We start from the raw sequence: 21,270 nt of genomic DNA on the forward strand, positions 1-21,270 counted from the left end.
GAACCTTCACTTCATTGTGCTGTAGTCAATGACAAGTTGACTTGGCCTTGTGTTTTGGATCGTCGTCATGTTAAAACGTCCAAGTACGTCCCATGCGCAGCTTCCCGGCTGATGAGTGCAAATTTACCTCCAGTATTTGCTCATAACGTGCTGCATTCATCTTTCCTTCAACTTTTCCCAAGTTTCCTGTGCCTTTGCAGTTCACATATCCCCAAAACATAACCACCTCTGTGCTTTACTGTAGGAATGGTATTCCATTCATCACAGGCCTTGTTGACCTCTCTCCAAATGTAACGTTTATGGTTGTGGCCAAAACGTTCAATTTTGGTCTCATCACTCCAAATTACCTTGTACCAGAAGTTTTGAGGCTGGTCTCTGTGCTGTTTGGCATATTGTAGGCAAGATACTTAGTGACATTTGCGCAGTAATGGCTTTCTTCTGCCGACTCGACCATGCAGCCCAATTTTCTTCAAGTGCCTCCTTATTGTGCATCTTGAAACAGCCACACCGCTACTTTTCAGAGAGTCCTGAATTTAAGCTGATGTTATTTGTGGGTTTTTCTTTGCATCCCGAATAATTTTCCTGGCAGTTGTGGCTGAAATTCTTGTTGGTCTACCTGACCGTGGTTTGGTTTTTACAGAGCCCCTGGTTTTTCACTTGTTAATCACAACTTGAACGCTGCTGACTGGCATTATCAATTCCTTGGATATTTTTTTGTATCCCTTTCCTGTGTTATACAGTTCAACTACTTTTTCCCGTAGATTCGTTGACAATTCTTTTGCTTTCCCCATGACTCACAATCCAGAAACGTCAGTGGCTGGATGAAAGATGCAAGAGTCTGTCTGGATCCCAGAAACTCACTCAGCTTTTATGCCCACACACTTATTACAAGCAAACAGGTCACAGGTGAGGATGTTACCTTTAGTATCCATTCAAACCCATTTGTGTCAAATTCTGTGCATGTTATCAGGGCAAAATCACCAGGGTATCTGAACTTTTGATCAGGGTCATTTGGATGTTTTTGGCTGTCATTAAGATTTAAAAAGAGAAAACACATTAGTTGGACAATAAATGGCTTCACCCACCCAATAACCATGAGTGGAGAAGAAAAACTTTTTTCTTTTTTTTTGTTATCATTCATATTCTCTGAAACAAGGCCAAGAAAGCAAAAATTCTGCCGGGGTATGTAAACTTTTGAGCACAACTGTATATACAGTACAGACCAAAAGTTTGGACACACCTTCTCATTTAAAGATTTTTCTGTATTTTCATGACTATGAAAATTGTACATTCACACTGAGGGCATCAAAACTATGAATTAACACATGTGGAATTATATACTTAACAAAAAAGTGTGAAGCAACTGAAAATATGTCATATTCTAGGTTCTTCAGAGCAGCCAAGTTTTGCTTTGATGACTGCTTTGCACACTCTTGGCATTCTATTGATGAGCTTTTGCCAAGCGTGTGCAAAGCAGTCATCAAAGCAAAAGGTGGCTGCTTTGAAGAACCTAGAATATAAGACATATTTTCAGTTGTTTCACACTTTTTTATATAATTCCACATGTGTTAATTCATAGTTTTGATGCCTTCAGTGTGAATGTACAATTTTCATAGTCATGAAAATACAGAAAAATCTTTAAATGAGAAGGTGTGTCCAAACTCTTGGTCTGTACTATATACATACACACATTATATATATATATATATATATATATATATATATATATATATATATATATATATATATATATATATATATATATATATATATATATATATATATAAGGACAACCCCCATTTGTGGACGTTGGGCCCTCATACCACCCTCACGGAGTCGGTTTCTAACCGTTTGTTCAGACACATGCACATTTGTGGCCTGCTGTAGGTCATTTTGCAGGGCTCTGGCAGTGCTCCTCCTGTTCCTCCTTGCACAAAGGTGGAGGTAGCGGTCCTGCTGCTGGGTTGTTGCCCTCCTACGGCCCCCTCCACGTCTCCTGGTGTACTGGCCTGTCTCCTGGTAGCACCTCCAGCCTCTGGACACTATGCTGACAGACACAGCAAACCTTCTTGCCACAGATTGCATTGATGTGCCATCCTGGAGGAGATCCCACAGGAGACCATCCGCAACCTCATCAGGAGCATGCCCAGGCATTGTAGGGAGGTCATACAGGCACATGGAGGCCACACACAATACTGAGCCTCATTTTGACTTGTTTTAAGGGCATTACATCAAAGTTGGATCAGCCTGTAGCGTGTTTTTCCACTTTAATTTTGGGGGTGGCTCCAAATCCAGGCCTCCATTGATTAATAAATTTGATTTCCATTGATGATTTTTGTGTGATTTTGTTGTCTGCACATTCAACTTTCTTCAGAACAAAGTATTCAACGAGAATATTTCATTCATTCAGATCTAGGACGCGTTATTTGAGTGTTCTTTACTTTTTGAGCAGTGTATAAATATATATATATATATATATATATATATATATATATATATATATATATGTGACAAAGTCACTAGCAAAGTACTGGAGAGGAGATATGTTTCACTGAGGCCATTAGCTTCAGTGAGTTGAAACCTAGAATTTTGCTCCAGCACACTATGTGTCTAGGGGTTAATCGGCCATTTTTAATGGGCTAGGATGTTATGTGAACAGCTGTAGAGAGGGTGGGAGGCTGTTCACCATATCTCCACACAAGGGTGTGGCCTGGGCTATACATGGCCGGCCTTATGAATCATTCAATGCTCGGTAGGGCTGGAGAGAGGAACTCCAGTATTTTGTGTCCTGAGAAGGAAAAGCTGAACCATTTGTTTGCTAAACTCTGAGCGGGCAGATTCCCGCTACCACAAGGATTTTGCTTTGTGCTATCACTTTGCTTTTGCCCAAAGTGCCCTGTTTATTTTTACTTCACCAGGGTTTATGTTGCCAGTATAATAAACCTGGGAAGAATTTAAAGAGACCGTGTTCCCATGTCTACCTCCGTGTGCTGTCGAGTGAGCCGGTCTACCACTATCTATCTATCTATCTATCTATATATATATATACCACAATCACCAGAGCAAGGGATGAGTGAACAGTCCCAAGAACCTTTATTACATGAGAACCGAAAGGTCCATAAACAATCCACCAATCCAGTTCATTATCTGCTATACCTCATGGGACATCATACCCTATACCCTTATATTTATATTGCAAAATGTTGCTGCACATATTGAGGTACTTTCCTTTGTTTTGATCTATCCATCTTTTCGCTGTAGGTATTGCTACATTAAGGCAGCTAAGTAGGATTAAAGCTATTCACCTGCATATTGCCCCTGTATCAGCAGGTTACTAGCATTTATTATATCTATCTACACACACACACAAACATTATATATGACGCGCACCCTGGGCCGTGTGTGTAGGGGGATACCCGGAGCCGGGTCTCTGTGTAATGCTAGGGGTTGTAGTCTCCGTGGCGGCGACCTGGTCCCGTGGCTCAGGGTGGTCAAACCAGTGGCGGATCAGTTTCTTTGGTTTCGTAATGTTTAAATGTCCGACTACGCCACCCGTGGATTGCGGTCACTGAGAACCGCCGCTGCGGGCAGACCACTGAGGCTGATGTTGTGTGCGCAGCAGGGGGTAGTATAACTCCCCACGGGAGGAGTATAGCCTCAGGGCAGTGAGTGCAGATGGTGGGGGTGATGGTGCGCAGGAGCAACAGTAATGACTCAGAGTCCAGTGATGCAGTCCAGGGTCTTTACTCACAGTTTTACACTCCAAGCCACTTGTGCAGGTAATGACTGCCCACGTCGTGCTGTGCTCACCAGGTGAGGGGCTCAGCCAACTCCCAGGTACCTTTGCAATGCTTTTCAGGACCCCCTTCGTGTGTCCTTTCTCTGGCCTGTCGTACCCCACAATTGACCACGTTTCTGTCCAGCTGCCTCGGGCCTTGGCGGGCAAACGTATGTTCCGTTTCCCTGGGTCCTATGTGGTGCCTTCCTAACGGGTGTAGTGAGGGGCCGTGCACGTACAATGCCACGGCCTCCGGTTACTAGCTGAGGGTAGTTGCTCTCCTCCACTAGATGAGGGATCCGGTTCCCTTTCTTGGCCTGACCCCCCCTACTCTGGTAGCGGCGGGCGTGCGGTGGCGGCTGGCCGGTCCGCACCCCTGGGGTCCCTTCAGTCTTCTCCCAGAGCTTCCTCCGTTCCTCTCCTTTCCTTTCTTCCCCTCCAAGCCCAGGCCTTGAGACTTGGCCTGCCTGCGGAGCAGAGCCCATGCAGAGCCTCTGCTCCCAGCCTCCTTCTCTCTCTGCTCTCTCACTTTCTACCTCTCTGCCTGACTCTAAGATGGTGCCCACCATATATACTCCCCTATACAGTGCACCCGGGATCTACACTCCCCACCCACACACTACCAGGTTCCCCCTTTCTAGGTGTTCCCTCCCCCCACTCCAGCCAGGGACAGGGACAGTTGTGCTCACTCTTGGAAGCATTGTCGCCCTGTCCCCCGGAAATGTGGTGTAGTGCATGTGGGTGTTAGGGCCCTGAGCCACACTCCATCATTACCTGGAAGTGAGATATCACACCTCTGGGTGAGATGCAATACCTCTGTAGCGACCGAACCCTATATATATATTTTATTTTTTTTAAAACTAATAAACTAAATTTTATTCTGTAGAAGTAGTGAAACAACTCCAAAAATACATGCATGTGTGCAAAAAAATACGATATATTATAAACAGTCACCATACACTGTGTGCCATAAATACTCTTTCACTCACGCAGCTGTGGTAGGGGATTGTCTTTTGTAGGACGAGTAATTGTTTTCATTTGCACCTTATTGGGATACATCCAACTTTTTGAACACATTCTATTTTTTTGGGTGGGTGTAGGCGGGGCAGTAACCATGTGTGTTAAATAACATTATGATTTGATGATGTAGGCCATTGCATATGTATGTAGGTAACAATACAAACCGTGTTTTTGTTTTTTTTCCTACAAAATAAAGCATTTTTCATTGGAAAAAGTATTTTTATATTTGTACTTTTTTTCTTCATTTGTGATTCTTCACGTGATTGCGGAATAATTTCTCCCCTCAGTCTAACTACTTAGATGTTTAGGCTGTTGTCAGCGGTATCTAACAGAACTAAACCGTTGGATTTGCAGGAAGTACTCCCTGACAAAGTTGTACAGGTAGGGCAGATGTCGGGACGAGATTAATACTTTTGCTGCAGGTTTTTGATATGTATAAAGAATCTCCTGAATAAAGTCTTAGAAGTAAGCAAAGCCAAAAAATATTGCTTCTAGGTAAGAATGCCACCGAAATAAAGGCAACAAATGTCGTATTTCACAAATGAACAGAAGAAAAACACTGTATGCCTATATTATATATAAGAGATATGTGTATGGGGGTACAATAAAGCCCCATTAATGTCTATGGGTGCCATATTAATGCTCAGCACAGCTCAGCGGTGGCACAGAATGGTAATACTGCCATGTACATGTAGTCCGAGTGGCAGAGCAGAACAGTTTACAATGAAAGCTCTATCCAGGTAAGAGCAGATGCTTCATTTCATAGAGTAAGAAATCCCAGTATAGCCGCCTAGTCAAAGATCATTAATAAAACACATTTCAAAAGCAAGAGAAAATGGATTTCTCGGTATATCTATAAAAATACGGGCTTTTCTCTAGTAGCTGCATGATTTCTGTGCTGGAGAATAGGCGCACTTGTAAGTGGAAATGCGATTCATTAGGTTTCATCAGTGCTGCGGCAGCACAATGGCAGACAACAGGCAGAAGTCTAACATTGTGCTCCATGTCAACACTGCTTCTTAGAAAGATAGGCTTTTGTCAAGGGAATAGAAGATGTCGGTGTAGATATTATCCTTACATCGGAGTCTTTCACTGTTCTCTCCCTATAAGCTCTTGTTCCATCACTGCCTCCAGAACTTATAACAGTAATAGAATTTCCATACATGAGCGTCCCCAAAAGATAAAATGGCTTCACGGGCCTGCAGTGTGGTGGTACCTCAGACTGTTCTGAAATCAGCTTACGATGCAGCAAACTGGAAAGGAATGACTGGCGCACCCAGAGCGTGTGTGACGCACCCCTCCTTCGTACGTACCCTGCGTAGCGCAGTAAATGAACAGTTTGTGTAGCGGCACCTCGCTAGCGTTATAGAGCGGTACAACAGTTGAAGCATTTTCTGCATCTGTATTTTGTGCCTTCTACTGATAATTCTGATTGTACATCCTATCAGAAACCAGGTCCTGTTATTTAGTAGCTGCGTCCAATAGAAATAACATGGCATTACATTTTGGTGTGTGCCACTGAATTGCTTATCAATGAAATTCCATGTTTTGCATTTGGGGACCATACAATATTACCCTGACTTGATTCACAGAGCAGTTATCACACAAGCCTTATTAAAGGGAATGTGTCATCAGGTTTTTGATATGTGTTCTGAGAGCAGTATAATGTAGGGACAGGGACCCTGATGTCAGCGATGAATCACTTACTGGGGTGCTTGCTGACTTTTTTATAAAATCACCATTTTCCATGCTGCAGATCTAGCATTTCTTTGAATGTTGAGCCCGGTATACCCCATCCACATCACTGATTGGCAGTTTCTATGTACACTGTGCATAGGCAGAAAGCTGGCACTCAGTGGTGGGAATAAAGTTAGAAAGAGCAGAAGGAATACATGAGAAGAGAAAACTATTCCTATAGTGATAATCTCCCAATGATAAAACAATGATTTTGTTGAAACTACAACAAGCAGCCCAGTAAGTGACATAGCTAGAATCAGAGTCTCTGCCCCTACATCATATCAGATTAGGTAGCAAACACCTGGTGTCAGATTCCCTTTAAGGAATGAAGCAGAAAAGCACAACTTCTCATTAAGCATCTCCTTCACTAAAGCTTTGTGAGGTGTGGCATTAGAGACAGGACAGAATGAACACCATAAATCAGAATATGGTGGCGAGGTAGCTTAATGAGGCTTAAGGCCAAGCTATGTCAATGATACCTACAGAAAAGAGCGTTAAAGCATATAGAAATAATAGTCAGACAAATACCATGAGCATGATTGCATTACAATGGTTTATCACTTTTTAAAAAAAGAGATGTCAAACTCCAATGACGGCAAGAGCAGATCTGAGAGGTTAAAATTAAGTAAGAGCCATATTATCTCCCACACATGACACTACAGCACTGTAATGTGCCATTAATTGACTTAATTAGAAATTTACAGGAACAAGCAAACTTGAAGATAAAGAGAAGCTATCAAAGAAAGAAGAGTGGCACCTATACGTCACATTCTAACATATGCCCTTGAATTACTCCCCATTTACCGATTGATGCTTCCAACAGGTGGCGCTATAGAGTCCTAGTCCCCCTCTCTCTCTGAAGATGCAATTTGCATATGTTAAAGCACAGAAATTCCTATTTCTTTCTTGTGAACTATGAAGATTCCCATTTGTCTCTAAATGGTAAAGGGAAGAACCGTACCTACAAAATATAAACCGTAAGAACTTTTCTAGATAAGGGAGGGGGGAAATGGGAATCATCTTGACATAACCTTTCATCATTCAGTGCTTGTTAAGGGATTGTTGTGACTTACGGTGTGGACCTTTTGACAGCACTTAGTTAGGATTCTGGCACTGCCTCAATATGACAAAGCCCATGCAATGAAGCATAAATTCAATAGAACCTGCTTTCCCCAGTAGAGCAGAAGTATAAATCACAAGGAAGAAAAGTCCATGAAACAACTAAAATATTCTTGTCATCCCAAACAAATCATGAGAGAACGAGAAGAAAAATCGCAATACTTACACTAAATTTGATGATGTCATATATCAAATATCGTGGCACAGCTTGTCCTTTCACTTTATCAATAATCATTTCCTTCAAAAGAGAAAAGAAATAAGACGTTATAACACAGGCTTCAAGTTATCATTCAAGAAAAATCCTGATCATTTTTTACCCTTAGCAGAAATGGGAGCTAAAAACATCGATACACTTTGGTTTTAAGGCTAACTCAGGTCAGTTTAATTGTTTGCGTTCCAAAGTGACAGTGATGAAAACGACACGGTCTCTAGAAAAGACCAGTAAGTCAGTATATGTCTAACCCAAAGGATGCTATCATATGAACTGAGCTACTGAGGTCATTAGTCCCTTAGAAGCGCGTTCTTAGGCACCGCTACATACAGACTGCATCAGGTCTCACAGTACACCCTCTAAGCTACTTACAAGTATCACCTTTAGGGGGGGAGGTCTCCATCTCTCAGACTTGGTGGAAGCAAGAAGTGATAAACTCATTGTCATATGAAGCCTAAAGAGGTATACCCATCTCCAAGATCCTATGCCAAAATGTAGTAGGAATAATAATACTACTAATAATAATAATATTATAGCAAACCCCTCCCCTCCAATTAGCATTGCCAGTGTGTGACCAGGACCCTATACCAGCCACTTTTGTGCAATTTAATACTAAGCAATCACTCCCTCCATGACTTGGTAGGTTGTGAGTGATTGTCTCATCAGTATTTTGCACCCGTGTTGCAGCCATCTTTACTATATGGGTTTACTGCATCCAGTGCATTAGTTCAGAGACCTGGGCAGGTAAATACTGCTGCCCTTTTTTGGTGTGTTTATTCCTCAATTAGAAATATAGTATAGTTTTTCTGATTCACTATGTCTTTTTCCTCATGTGCAGGCATTGAAGGACCTTAGGTATCCATGGTTACAACCACTAGCAACTAGCTGTTACTATATCAGTGGTCGTAACCATGGATACCTAAGGTCCTGCAATGCCTGCACATGAGGAAAAAGACATAGTGAATCAGAAAAACTATACTATATTTCTAATTGGAGGTATTTGCTATTATTATTATTATTGCTACTACACCTCCTACATATTGGGATAGGATCTTGGAGATGGGAATATCCCTTTAAATGATCTTTATTAAATGTTGGCTCTAAATGTGATGTGAACAGAGCCTTAAATGGGGTATTCTCAATCTCTTGAATGTTTACATTTGCAATTTGTTCATTAATAAAAATCCTTCTGTTCTCAAGAACGGAGAGATTTTTTATTTTGTTTGCTGCTCATTGCCTAAGTTACCAACCACTGCACCAGTCTATTAGCGGTGGCTGGTCTCCTAAGCAAGGACCACAGAGCTTACAGAAGTTCCTTCCTAAAAAGCTTGGAATCACTGCTCTTGAGCTGGCCAGATCACTGAAGCATGCCGATTTCTCCTGATTTGCCAGCTGCAGTGGGCCCTGCGCTTCTCTGATGCTGCAGAGGCAAAAATGATTCTGCTTGCAGCATCACCCTCCCTGGTTCCAGTCTCTGCTCCCACACCTGCTCCGGTCTGTTTTGACTACAGAGATGACATCACTTCAACAGCCCACGTCACTGTTCTAGCCAGTCAATGAGCTAAATGCTTGCACACTGAGGTTGACGGAATGTGACACTGAGCTCAGTGACTGACTAGAGAGGTGATGTGAGCAGCTGACATGGCATCATTGCTCTAGCCAGTCACTGAGCTCAGCTTTGTGTGCCATCAACCAGGGTGCATGAGCACTGAGGTCAGTGACTGGCTAGAATGGTGAGATACACTGCTGAAGTTAAGTCACCACTGTAGTCAAGACATCGGGACCAGAGCAGGGAGGGAGAGTACCTTCTGAGTTTGTTATTTCATGTATTTAACTCACTTTGGGGCCCGGTTTCCTCAAAGTGGACAATCTCTAACTTTCTTCTATATACTACTCATGCTCTGTGACATGGGTGGAGATTATTAACAGAGGTAGTGTTTACAGAGCTTGACGTATCAGACTATCATAAGGGCAGTCAGCATGAAAACTTCCGGTATTTTTTGAATATTGCTTGTGACATTGAAAATTACAGTGGTATTCCAGATACAAGAAGTGATCATCTATCCCAGATTGAGGTCAGATAACAGAGATCCCTACCGATTGACAGAATTTGGCACTTTTACTTACAATCTGAATGGAGCACCAGTATGGATGCTCGACTGCCACTCCATTCATCCTCTATGGAACAGTCAGAGAAGGCCAAGGATCAAAGACCAAGATCTATACTAGGTCTTGGAACGTTGTTGGTGTATTTGTATTTGTGATGCCATAATAAAGCAAGATGACCATTACTGGATGCTGAAGCCATCATCTTTTAATTGACTATCTCCATCAGTCCTATAGAGGAATGAAGTGGCAGTACTTATTCTTGACCAAAGCTTCATTAAAATAGGGGGTGCACATTTGGGTGATTAGTGGGGGTCCAGCCACTTATCTAGAAGTTATCACCTATAGTAACAACTGCAAGACGTTTGAATGTGCTCCCTGTGTTTGTGTGAGTTTCCTCCCACACTCCAAAGACATACTGATAGGGAATCTAGATTGTGAGCCCCAATGGGGACAGTGCCAATAATCTCTGCAAAGCGCTGTGAAATATATACCACTATATAAGTGAGTAAAATAAATAAATAGTATTTCTATATATGGAATATGTACATTAAATAAAGGTATCAATGATTTAATAAAAAGCCTATTCACAACAGAAAACTAATGAGTCCTTGAAAGGTGGTAGAACATTTAAGCATGTAAGAAGTGTATAGGTTAGTAGCCAAGTGCAGTAATCCCATATAAGCGCATACAAAGGAAGAGAGCATACTATAGCAACACAAACTTCAAAGTCGAAGATTACCAATCTGATGATAAAGGAAATCATCCCCCCTTCTTGCAATGCCTCATTAAGATCCACTGCCTTGAGTTATAGCGTGTCATATTCCCAACAGATGAACCCGTGAAAATGTCCAGTATTTCAGAGGCTGATCTACTATAGTGCTTGCAAGAGGCTTTCAAAGGAAAAACAACAAAAAAGTCTGGCAAACAAATTCAATAACCCACAACTTCAGTCATTTTAATTTAAACTGCAAAAAATCATAGACACTGCAAGATAGTACGAAAGGAAGCCCTTAAATATTCAAGAGAGGGAAAACTGGCTTTCAGAAGTGATGACTCAAAAAACGTGAAGAGAATCACAAATAATTCATAACAAGAGGACTTATGAGAGAAAAAGGGACTTGGCCAACGGCTCTCTTTTATACTTCCACAAACTTTGGTAAACTGAGAAGAGTACATAGATAAAAAGGTATAAGACAGCTTCAGAACAGACGCATGGCACACCATGTATCATGACTTACTAAAAATTACCAGACCTTGTTCCATCATCTGCAGTCAGTCCACAGAGTGCAGAAAATGGCACAGTGCATCTGCTGTATATGAGAGCAAAGCACTAAACAATAACAGAAAAACACTGAAAGATAATTTCTCAAAGAATTAAAGCCAAAAACTGCCTCCACCACCCAAAAAAATCACAAAAAGCAATGTGACTGCAGACTTGTGAATCCTCCCAGCGCGCGCACTCTGTATACGCTGGTGTCAGCACCGGGAACTGGAAGTCACATGACTACAAGTATGCAATATGCACACTCCTGGGCAGAACCCAACTAGACTGTTTCTGGTGCACTCAATACAAGTGTACTGCCCGAGGCCAGAAACACTAATTGGTTTCAGGCCAGCAGTGTGCAAGACACCGGAGAATCCTCATAGCACGCAAGTTCTTCAAAGAAGGCAAGCACTGAAACGTGTGCAGGGGACCTGGTTCTTGCTTTCCCAGCTCTGGTAATTACAATTTAACTTTTCATCATTTCTATCTTCATTGGTCACCTTGTGTATACTAACTATCTGTCATGCCATTAAGGGTATTCATTGACTTTTTTGCTAACATTATTTGGCATCATTGCATTTAATCCCCTTATGTACATGCATGTCCAATTAATTGATTATTTATTTGCTAAATTTGCACAGTGTGTCAAGGTTTTGTCATACCACTATTAGGTACTACTCCCATTGAATTTTCCTTGCAAATTAATATTTAAATGATTACATGTTTATTTCTGCACATTGTGCCATCCCATATACTCCCCAAGTAAAAAAATGCTGGGATTGGTGCCTGTTTATCTTTTGGTCCAACTGTATGTTAATTAAATTTATTTCATAAACATTCATTTTTTAATACTACTCACTATATGACCCTAATTGCATTTTTTTCTTATATGATCTTTGTATTGTTCTCTAGTGCATTACCGGTGAATGAACTACTTCTATAATTAGTCTTGAGGAATAGAATAAGGTTAACATGAACCCTCAAAAAATTAAAAATCTATACTTTACTAGATAATTTTAAAATACGGACTGACAGACAAATATCCAACCTAGAAGACACAAAAAAACATATCTGGTCTCTCAATTCTTATGCATTCTTATATAGTGAGATCAGAACTCATGGATCAAATGCTATGTCCAATCAATACAGATTATCTCACTACTGGCAACAATGGATGTTGAGTGTCCTCAGGACAAAAGTGATTAAGTGCAAAACAAGTGATATAGTGCAAAAAACACATACAAAACATATATAGATAAGTCTATACATCCCTATCCAAGCTAATCAGGCCCTATGATAAAGGCTACAAAATGTACCCGGACCGACAACGGAGGTTGGCACCCTAGGTAAAGATGGCGATGTGGCACCCCCGCTCCTCGGCGGCTCTCCCTCTCTAGCCCCAGATGGCCCTGCTACTACGTTGCATCACAATTCAATGCAACCTCCTCAACTAGGGAACGAAAATAGAATATAGAAAAATGAAGACTTACCGTATTTGCCGGCGTATAAGACGACTTTTTTGCCCTGAAAAACATGCCTCCAAGTGGGGGGGTCGTCTTATACGCCGGGTGCACTTCAGTTGGGATGCGCCGGGTAGGTGCCGGGGCCCTGAGCAGGCGGGGGGGCCCACTTGTGGTCGGGCACCCCGACGGGCTATGGGGGGAGGAGAGCGGTGTCAGCGCAAGCTCCCTCCCGCTTGCTTAGGGCCCCGGCAGCCGGATACTTACCTCTCCCCGTGCCTCTGCAGATCCGCTGTCTTCCTGCTCTGCGCTCCCTGTGACGTCTCAGGTCAGAGGGTGCGGTGACGTCTTTTCACCGCGGCCTCCCCTGAGCTGTCACAGGCAGCGCAGAGAGGGAAGACGCCGGTGACACTGGAGGCCACACCAGAGCAGCGGCAGCAGGTGAGGAGGAGTGAGGTGAGTATTGGATTTTTTTTTTTTTTTATGTATGGAGGCATGGGGCATAATATGGGGGGTGACATCCTGCATGGGGCATAATATGGGGGGTGACATCCTGAATGGGGCATTATATGGGAGGGGGTGAGTATATAACACTATATTTTGAGTGGAAATGTTGGGGGGTCGTCTTATACGCCCAGTCGTCTTATAAGCCAGCAAATACGGTATCTCAGATGAACATCATGGATGTAATCATAGATGTAGATCCCATAAACAGCCTCAAAGGCAAGCCTCGACAAGTTTCCCCATTGACTGGTTCCTCAGGAGGCAAGAAAGATGTGTGGTAAATACAGAAAGATATCTGTTACAGCCAGATTATAGCTCCGTATTTATGATGCAGTGAGTTGTCATGACGGCTGGGATGAATGATTCACCCCTCTCTCACAAAGCCCATATATATACACATTACTCATCTCAATCTCCTATTGCGTTATTGAAGTGGATTAGAAATACCTGGTATCACCTGCATAGGTAAAAATCCTACCCCATCAAAGTTCTATCTGTATTAGCCTCCATGCTGCCTGCATTGTGCTCTCAGCGTGCGTTCCAGCTGCTGGAGCGCTGAACTTCCAGTTTCGCGATGTCACTTCTGGTGCGAGTCTCACAGGCACATGTGGATTACGTCACTTCTGGTCTGCGCATTCAAGGCACTTCACATAACAGGCGAACCACCCGATCTATCCTTGCGATTACACATATGCTGGTGAAATGGAGGGCAGAGAATGGACATGTATGGATGCAAACAGAGACCAAACTCCCAAAAGGACCCAATACCAAACAAGCAGGCACAAACCAGTTGAGGCTGTTTATGGGATCTACATCCATGATGTTCATCTGAGATAAGTCTTCATTTTTCTATATTCTATATTCTTTCCCTAATTTAGGAGGTTGCATCGAATTGTGATGCAATGTAGTAGCAGGGCCATGTAGGGCTAGAGAGGGAGAGCCGCCGAGGAGCGGGGGCGCCACATCGCCATCTTTACCTAGGGTGCCAACCTCCGCTGTCAGGCAGGGTACATTTTGTAGCCTTTATCATAGGGCCTGATTAGCTTGGATAGGGATGTATAGACTTATCTATATAGGTTTCGTATGTGTTTTTTGCACTATATCACTTGTTTCGCACTTAATCACTTTGTCCTGAGGAAACTCAACATCCATTGTTGCAAATAGTGAGATTGTTATCTGTATTGATTGGACATAACATTTGATCCATAAGTTCTGATCTCACTATTTAAGAATGCATAAGAATTGAGTGACCAGATATGGTTGTGTGTGTCCTCTAGGTTGCATATTTGTCTCTCAGTCCGTATCTTAAAATTATCTAATAAAGTATAGATTTTTATGTTTTTGAGGGTACATGTTAAGCTTATTCTAGTGCATTACCGGCCTTACAGTCCTTGTAAAAATATATACCAAATGTAAATATCATGTATTTGTACTATGTACTTTTGCAAATTGTTCATATTTGCTCATTGGTAAGCTAGTAGGTTGGGGAAGGCTTATGCCAAACACAGGTCAAATAGAAAGGATCTTTGGTGCACAGGCTGAAGAAAAATATAATTATCACACATGTACCTTCCGAGTTGATTTGCACTTAACCGGAAAGTCTTAGGCTATTTGCACACTGTGCGTTTTGTCCGTGCAGAAATGCACCAAAAATGCTAGGGAATCCTTGTGCCAGCTAGTGCAATGACAACCCTGAAGTGCTGTGCACATGATCAGGAAATTGTCAGGATTGTCATCGTGTTTAAATCTGCAGCATGTTAATTCTTTGTACATTTCTGCAGCGTTTTTCACCCATTGACTTCAAATGAGTCAGTCAAATAAGCAGCAAAAATGCAGGTATAAAAATATTTGAGTATTTGCTGCATATTTGACTGATTCAATTCAAGTCAATGAGTAAAAAACACGGCAAAAACGCACAAAGAATTGCCCACAGGAGACCCATCTCCTGATGGCCACTCCAGCTGACAAAAGCAAGAGCAGGCGCGGCCGAGGGGAGAAGTAGTCTCCTTAGTTGGAGTCTGTGCGCTGTGCGAAAAAAAAAGTTAAAATAAAATAAAAAAACACCCAATATTCACCTGTCCGCTGTACCCAGCGTGTCCCACGGCGATACGATCACCCGGCAATACACTGACAGGAGTGCGATCGCTCCCGGCAGTGTACAGAGCTGAGTTGCTGGCACTGAGTTCACCAGAGTTCATAAGCTAACGAGCTCCGGTGACCTCACTTACAGCATTGGTGCTGTGTGAGAATTTTTCCATGCAACACTGATGCAGTAAGTGAGGTCACCAGAGCTCTCAGCTAATTATCAGCTCTTTGAACTCAAGGGACCTCATTCTTGCAGACAAGCGATATACACTGACAGGAGTGACTACACTCCTGTCAGTGTATACAGCGCTGTCTTCTACAACAGTCACATCAGTAATTGCTGGTGTGACTGCTGTAGAAGTGAGCCGGATCGTCGTGGGACACTGTGGATTACGTCATGACGGCGGACAGGTGAGGGATATTGTTGTTTTTTTATTTTTGGTTTCTTTCAGAAGACTAGGGCTTCGGGGACTGGGCGTTAGGTGAGTACACAGTGTTTTTTATTTTTAAATAACTGATTAAAACCATGTGGAATTTTATTTAAATAAAAGACTTTATTCTGGCCTTGTGTTTATTTCAAAAACCTTACTAAGGGGTTAGTAATGGAGGGCGTCTTATAGACACCCTCCATTACTAACCTGGGCTTCATGTCAGCCACCAATACAAGGCTGACATGAACCCCAATCCTATTACCCCACTTGCCACCGCACCAGGGCAAGTGGGAAGAGTGGAGGCTAAGTGCCAGATTTGGTGCATCTTATGGATGCCCCAGTTCTGGGGCCGCTGAGAGCGGATATTATTAGCCTCGAAGGGGGCCAGGAGCCATGGCCCCTTCCCTGGCTATTAATATCAGCCCGCAGCTGTCTGTTTAGCCTTTGCTGGTTAGATTTTATAGGGGTACCCTAAGTCAATTTTTTTCTGGGGTCCCCCTGTAATCTAGCCAGTAAAGGTTAAGCAAACATCTGTGGGCTGTTATTAATAGCTAGGGAACATTTTTGGCGAATGGCCCCTTCCCCAGCCACTAATATCAGCTCTCAGTGGTCGCCTTTCCCTCTCCTGGTTATGAAAATGAGACGGAAGCCCACGACATTTCTTTAAAATATTAGGCTATATGTCCACAGCATATTTTTGCTGCGTCTAAAATGTTGCGTTCAATTGAACGCAGGTAAATCTGTATGTGTTCACTGAACGCATATTTACAGCATTCAATACATTGTAGTGGTCAAATTTCTGTTGCAGTGACTAGCAACTCCACAAGAGATTTGACATGCTGCGGTCATGAAAGACGTGCAAGCATGTCAGTGTCCGCGGGTGATTCGCAGCCTCAGATGCACGCATAGTGGACATGGGATTTCTAGAAATACCATTTATAACATCTGGTTGCTTCAAACCCGCAGTGGCTCCTGATCGTAGCCACGTATCCAAACTCACCAGCAGCATGTCAATTTCGGTAGCAGAGACGCTAGTCTCGGCTGCAGAATTTAACTAATTGAAATGTCATTACATGCGGTGGATCCGCATGTACTGACAACAAAAGTGTGCCATTAGAACACAGCGTTTTGGACGCAGCTAAAATACGCTGCGCCCAAAGAGCTGCAGGCTGCTGATCGTGGGGATGTAGTGGTTAACCAAACAGCTGTGAGCTGTTATTAATAGCCAGGGAACATGTTTGTCTAATGGCACCTTCCTAAGCTAAAAATAGCAGCTCTCAGCTGACCAAGAAATTACATTAATAGAATGCTAATGGGATTAAGGTTTATGGGATTAGAAGACATTAGGCCCTTTGTTTAGTGAAGAAAAAGTGTCAGACACTAATTACATTACTAAACATAAGTAGAGTTAAATATACACACACACTGAGAATAAAACACTTTATTTGAAATACAACAGACACATTCTTTAATCAATCATTTAAATTAACCAATATACTCACTCCAGGTCTGACAGTAATCCAAGGGTTAAAGTGATGTCCCACATTTCTTTATTCAAATATCTTTATTGAGCTCCAAAACACATTCATTGCTGTACAAAAACGCATCAAAAAACGCATAAAAAATGGACGAAAATCGCTGCAAAACGCTTGTTTTTCCTGCCAAGAGATGCAGAAATTTCTGCAATCAAATCCTGAATGTGCATATACAGTTAGGTCCATATATATTTGGACAGAGACAACATTTTTCTAATTTTGGTTCTAGACATTACCACAATGAATTTTAAACAAAACAATGTACCCCCCCCCTCAGGTGACTGATCACATAACTGTGACATCAGCACAGGTCCTGTGCACACAGAAGGTCTGATCACATGGCTGTGACATCAGCACAGGTACTGTGTGAGCACTGGAAGATATATAAACCCTGGTAGTTTTGAGACAGGTGTGAAAGGCGTGAGGCCTGTTCCCCGTGTGGGACACCGTTAAGGTGTAAGGCGTGAGGCATGTTCACTGTGTGGGACACCGTTAGCCTGGAGAGGCTTAGTGAGGCCTAGAGAGGCCTGGTGAAGCCTGAAAGGCAGAGGCTGGATCCGTATGTGTAAGGGATCCCAGTAGCCTTGGAGGGCCTGAGGCTTGGAAGGCAAGAGTCCTGGAAGGCAAAGGCTGGATGTGAGGTGAGACAACATACCAGTAGCCTTTGAAGGAACGAGGGCTGGAGACCCCCATCTGGGAAGCCGTAAAGCCACAGTGGTGGCAGAACAAAACTGACTGAAGCAGGTAAAATACGGCAAAGGTAAAACACTGCATTATATGGACGTTGATTTAAGTGACTTTGCTGGAGGCTGTAACTGGAGCCAAGTGGGCCTGTCTGCCACTTGAAAGGCTCCTGGACATTACATGTGTATATCGGCGAGCCACGGAGTTGGACTGTGTGATAAGCAGTAGTGAAGTATAATAAACTGCTGGACTGTGAAATACTGGAAAACGTGGCTGGTGTGCTTTAATTGACCCGATGCAGCGAGTGTCCCCTAGCATGATTATTAGCGCTGCCTTACAGTATCCACATTAAATTTGGATGAATTTGATGTTTTTAAAGGGACCAAAAGTAATTGGACAATTGACTCCAAGGCTATTTCATGGACAGGTGTGGGCAATACCTTCGTTATGTCATTCTCAATTAAGCAGATAAAAGGCCTGGAACTGATTTGAGGAGTGGTGCTTGCATTTGGAAGGTTTTGCTGTAAAGTAAACATGCGGTCAAAGGAGCTCTCCATGCAGGTGAAACAAGTCATCCTTAAGCTGCAAACACAGAAAAAACTCATCCGAGAACTTGCTACAATATTAGGAGTGGCAAAATATACAGTTTGGTACATCCTGAGAAAGAAAGAAAGCACTGGTGAACTCATCAATGCAAAAAGACCTGGGCGCCCATGGACAGACAACAGTGGTGGATGATCGCAGAATAATCTCCATGGTGAAGAGAAGCCCCTTCACAACAGCCAACCAAGTGAACAACACTCTCCAGGAGGTAGGCGTATCAATATCCAAATCTACCATAAAGAGAAGACTGCATGAAAGTAAATACAGAGGGTTCACTGCACGGTGCAAGCCACTCATAAGCATCAAGAATAAAAAGGCTAGACTGGACTTTGCTTAAAACATCTAAAAAAGCCAGCACAGTTCTGGAAGAACATTCTTTGGACAGATGAAACCAAGATCAACCTCTACCACAATGATGGAAAGAGAAAAGTATGGCGAAGGTGTGGTACAGCTCATGATCCAAAGCATACCACATCATCTGTAAACCACGGCGGAGGCAGTGTGATGGCTTGGGCATGCATGGCTACCAGTGGCACTGGGTCACTAGTGTTTATTGATGATGTGACACAGGACAGAAGCAGCCGAATGAATTCTGATGTATTCAAAGCCATACTGTGTGCTCAAATCCAGCCAAATGCAGCCAAACTGATTGGTCGTCGTTTCATACTACAGATGGACAATGACCCAAAACATAAAACCAAAGCAACCCAGGAGTTTATTAAAGCAAAGAACTGGAATATTCTTGAATGGCTAAGTCAGTCACATGATCTCAATCCAATTGAGCATGCATTTCACTTGTTAAAGACTAAACTTCAGACAGAAAGGCCCACAAACAAACAGCAACTGAAAACCACCGCAGTGAAGGCCTGGCAGAGCATCAAAAAGGAGGAAACACAGCGTCTGGTGATGTCCATGAGTTCAAGACTTCAGGCAGTCATTGCCAACAAAGGGTTTTCAACCAAGTACTAGAAATGAACATTTTATTTACAATTATTTAATCTGTCCAATTACTTTTGGTCCCTTTAAAAACAGGATGGCACATGTTAAGGAGCTGAAACTCCTAAACCCTTCATCCAATTTTAATGTGGATACCCTCAAATGAAAGCTGAAAGTCTGAACTTCAACTGCATCTGAATTGTTTTGTTTAAAATTCATTGTGGTAATGTCTAGAACCAAAATTAGAAAAATGTTGTCTCTGTCCAAATATATATGGACCTAACTGTATACCCTTAGTTTCCAAGACAGAAGCCGGTCTCCAGCATTTCTACATGTTGCTGTACATGTGTACTATATAATATAAACATATGACGCCACCCGTGTTTGGCCAGATTTACGTGTGGTCACGAAGGGCACAGAAAATCAGTGTAGCACAGCACTGCTTAATAGAAAATCTACTTGCGTCATCTCTTATAGTGTGGAAGCTGGAGCCGCTTTATTAATGCATTTATGTGCAGAAATTAAAGACATTACACGTCATGACAACATCCGGGTCACCAGGCAGCAGGAACATTGTTTGGTCATGCGCAGTGCACGATCACACAATGTTCTCACTGTGCAGCGCTGACTGCCTGCATAGCACAGGGATGGTGCTCCATCCCTATGCTGTGCAGGCGATCAGAATAAAAAAAGTTGAAGTCCCAGAGTGGGACAAAGTAAAAAAGTGTAAAAACTCTCAGAAAGTGAAAAAAAATAAAACAAAAATTGTAAAAATATTTAAAAAAAAAAAAATAATAATAATCAACCAAAAATAAAAATATAATATACCCATCAATAAATATTATTATGAAAAAAAAATCAAACAAACAATAAAAGTACACATATTTGGTATCGCCACGTCCGGAACGACCTGACCTATAAAACTGTCCCACTAGTTAACCCCTTCAGTGAACACGGTAAAAAAATAAAATAAAAAACCAAGCAAAAAACAATGCTTTATCATCATACCGCCAAACAGAAAATGGAATAACACGCGATCAAAAAGACGAATATAAATAAAAATGGTACCGCTGAGAACGTCATCTCGTCCTGCAAAAAACAAGCCGCGATACAGCTCCATCATCTGAAAAATCAAAAAGTTATAGCTCTCAGAATAAAGCAATGCAAAAAAATATTTTTTTCTAGAAAATAGCTCTTATTGTGTAAAAGCGCCAAAACATAGAAAAACAATATAAATGTGGTACCGTTGTAAACGTACTGACCCAAAGAATAAAGCTACCTTATCAATTTTACCACACGCGGAACAGAATAATAAAAAAAAAAAAACAATTCCTGAATTGTTGGTTTTTGTTTATTCTGCCTCCCAAAAATCGGAATAGAAAGCGATCAAAAAATGTCACGTGCCTGAAAATGGCACCAATAAAAACGTCAACTCATCCCGCAAAAAACAAGCAGTCACATGACTCTGTTGGCCAAAATATGGAAAAATTATAGCTCTCAAAATATGGCGATGCAAAAACTAGATTTTACAAAAAATGCGTCTTTTAGTGTGTGACAGCTGTCAATCATAAAAACCCCATATGATTCTGGTATCACTGTAATCGCACCGACCCGAAGAATAAAGTCGTCAAATCACTTATACCACACGAGGAACGGCGTAAAAAATAAACTCTCGGGTTAGGGTTGTGCTAGGGTTAGGGCTGGGGTTGGGGTTAGGTTTGGGGTTAGGGCTGGGGTTGGGATTTTTTTCAAAAGTAAGAAAAAAAGATGACGATATGGCGACTAGTGTTGAGC

The 21,270-nt window shown here is 42.2% G+C and overlaps 1 protein-coding gene across 2 annotated transcripts in view; it reads right to left on the minus strand.

The window, feature by feature from the left end:
- The window catches only part of RNGTT (RNA guanylyltransferase and 5'-phosphatase), a 584,571-nt gene that overhangs the window by 356,007 nt on the left and 207,294 nt on the right, over positions 1-21,270 (minus strand). For both annotated transcript variants that reach the window (XM_073675692.1, XM_073675691.1), the window contains exon 10: positions 7,821-7,892. In XM_073675692.1, coding sequence (XP_073531793.1) covers positions 7,821-7,892 — 72 coding nt within the window. The remainder of the gene's footprint in view (positions 1-7,820; positions 7,893-21,270) is intronic.

This window comes from Phyllobates terribilis, unplaced genomic scaffold, assembly GCF_046119375.1.
Source record: "Phyllobates terribilis strain yellow unplaced genomic scaffold, ASM4611937v1 Scaffold_3__8_contigs__length_932513732, whole genome shotgun sequence".
Taxonomy (NCBI): domain Eukaryota; kingdom Metazoa; phylum Chordata; class Amphibia; order Anura; family Dendrobatidae; genus Phyllobates; species Phyllobates terribilis.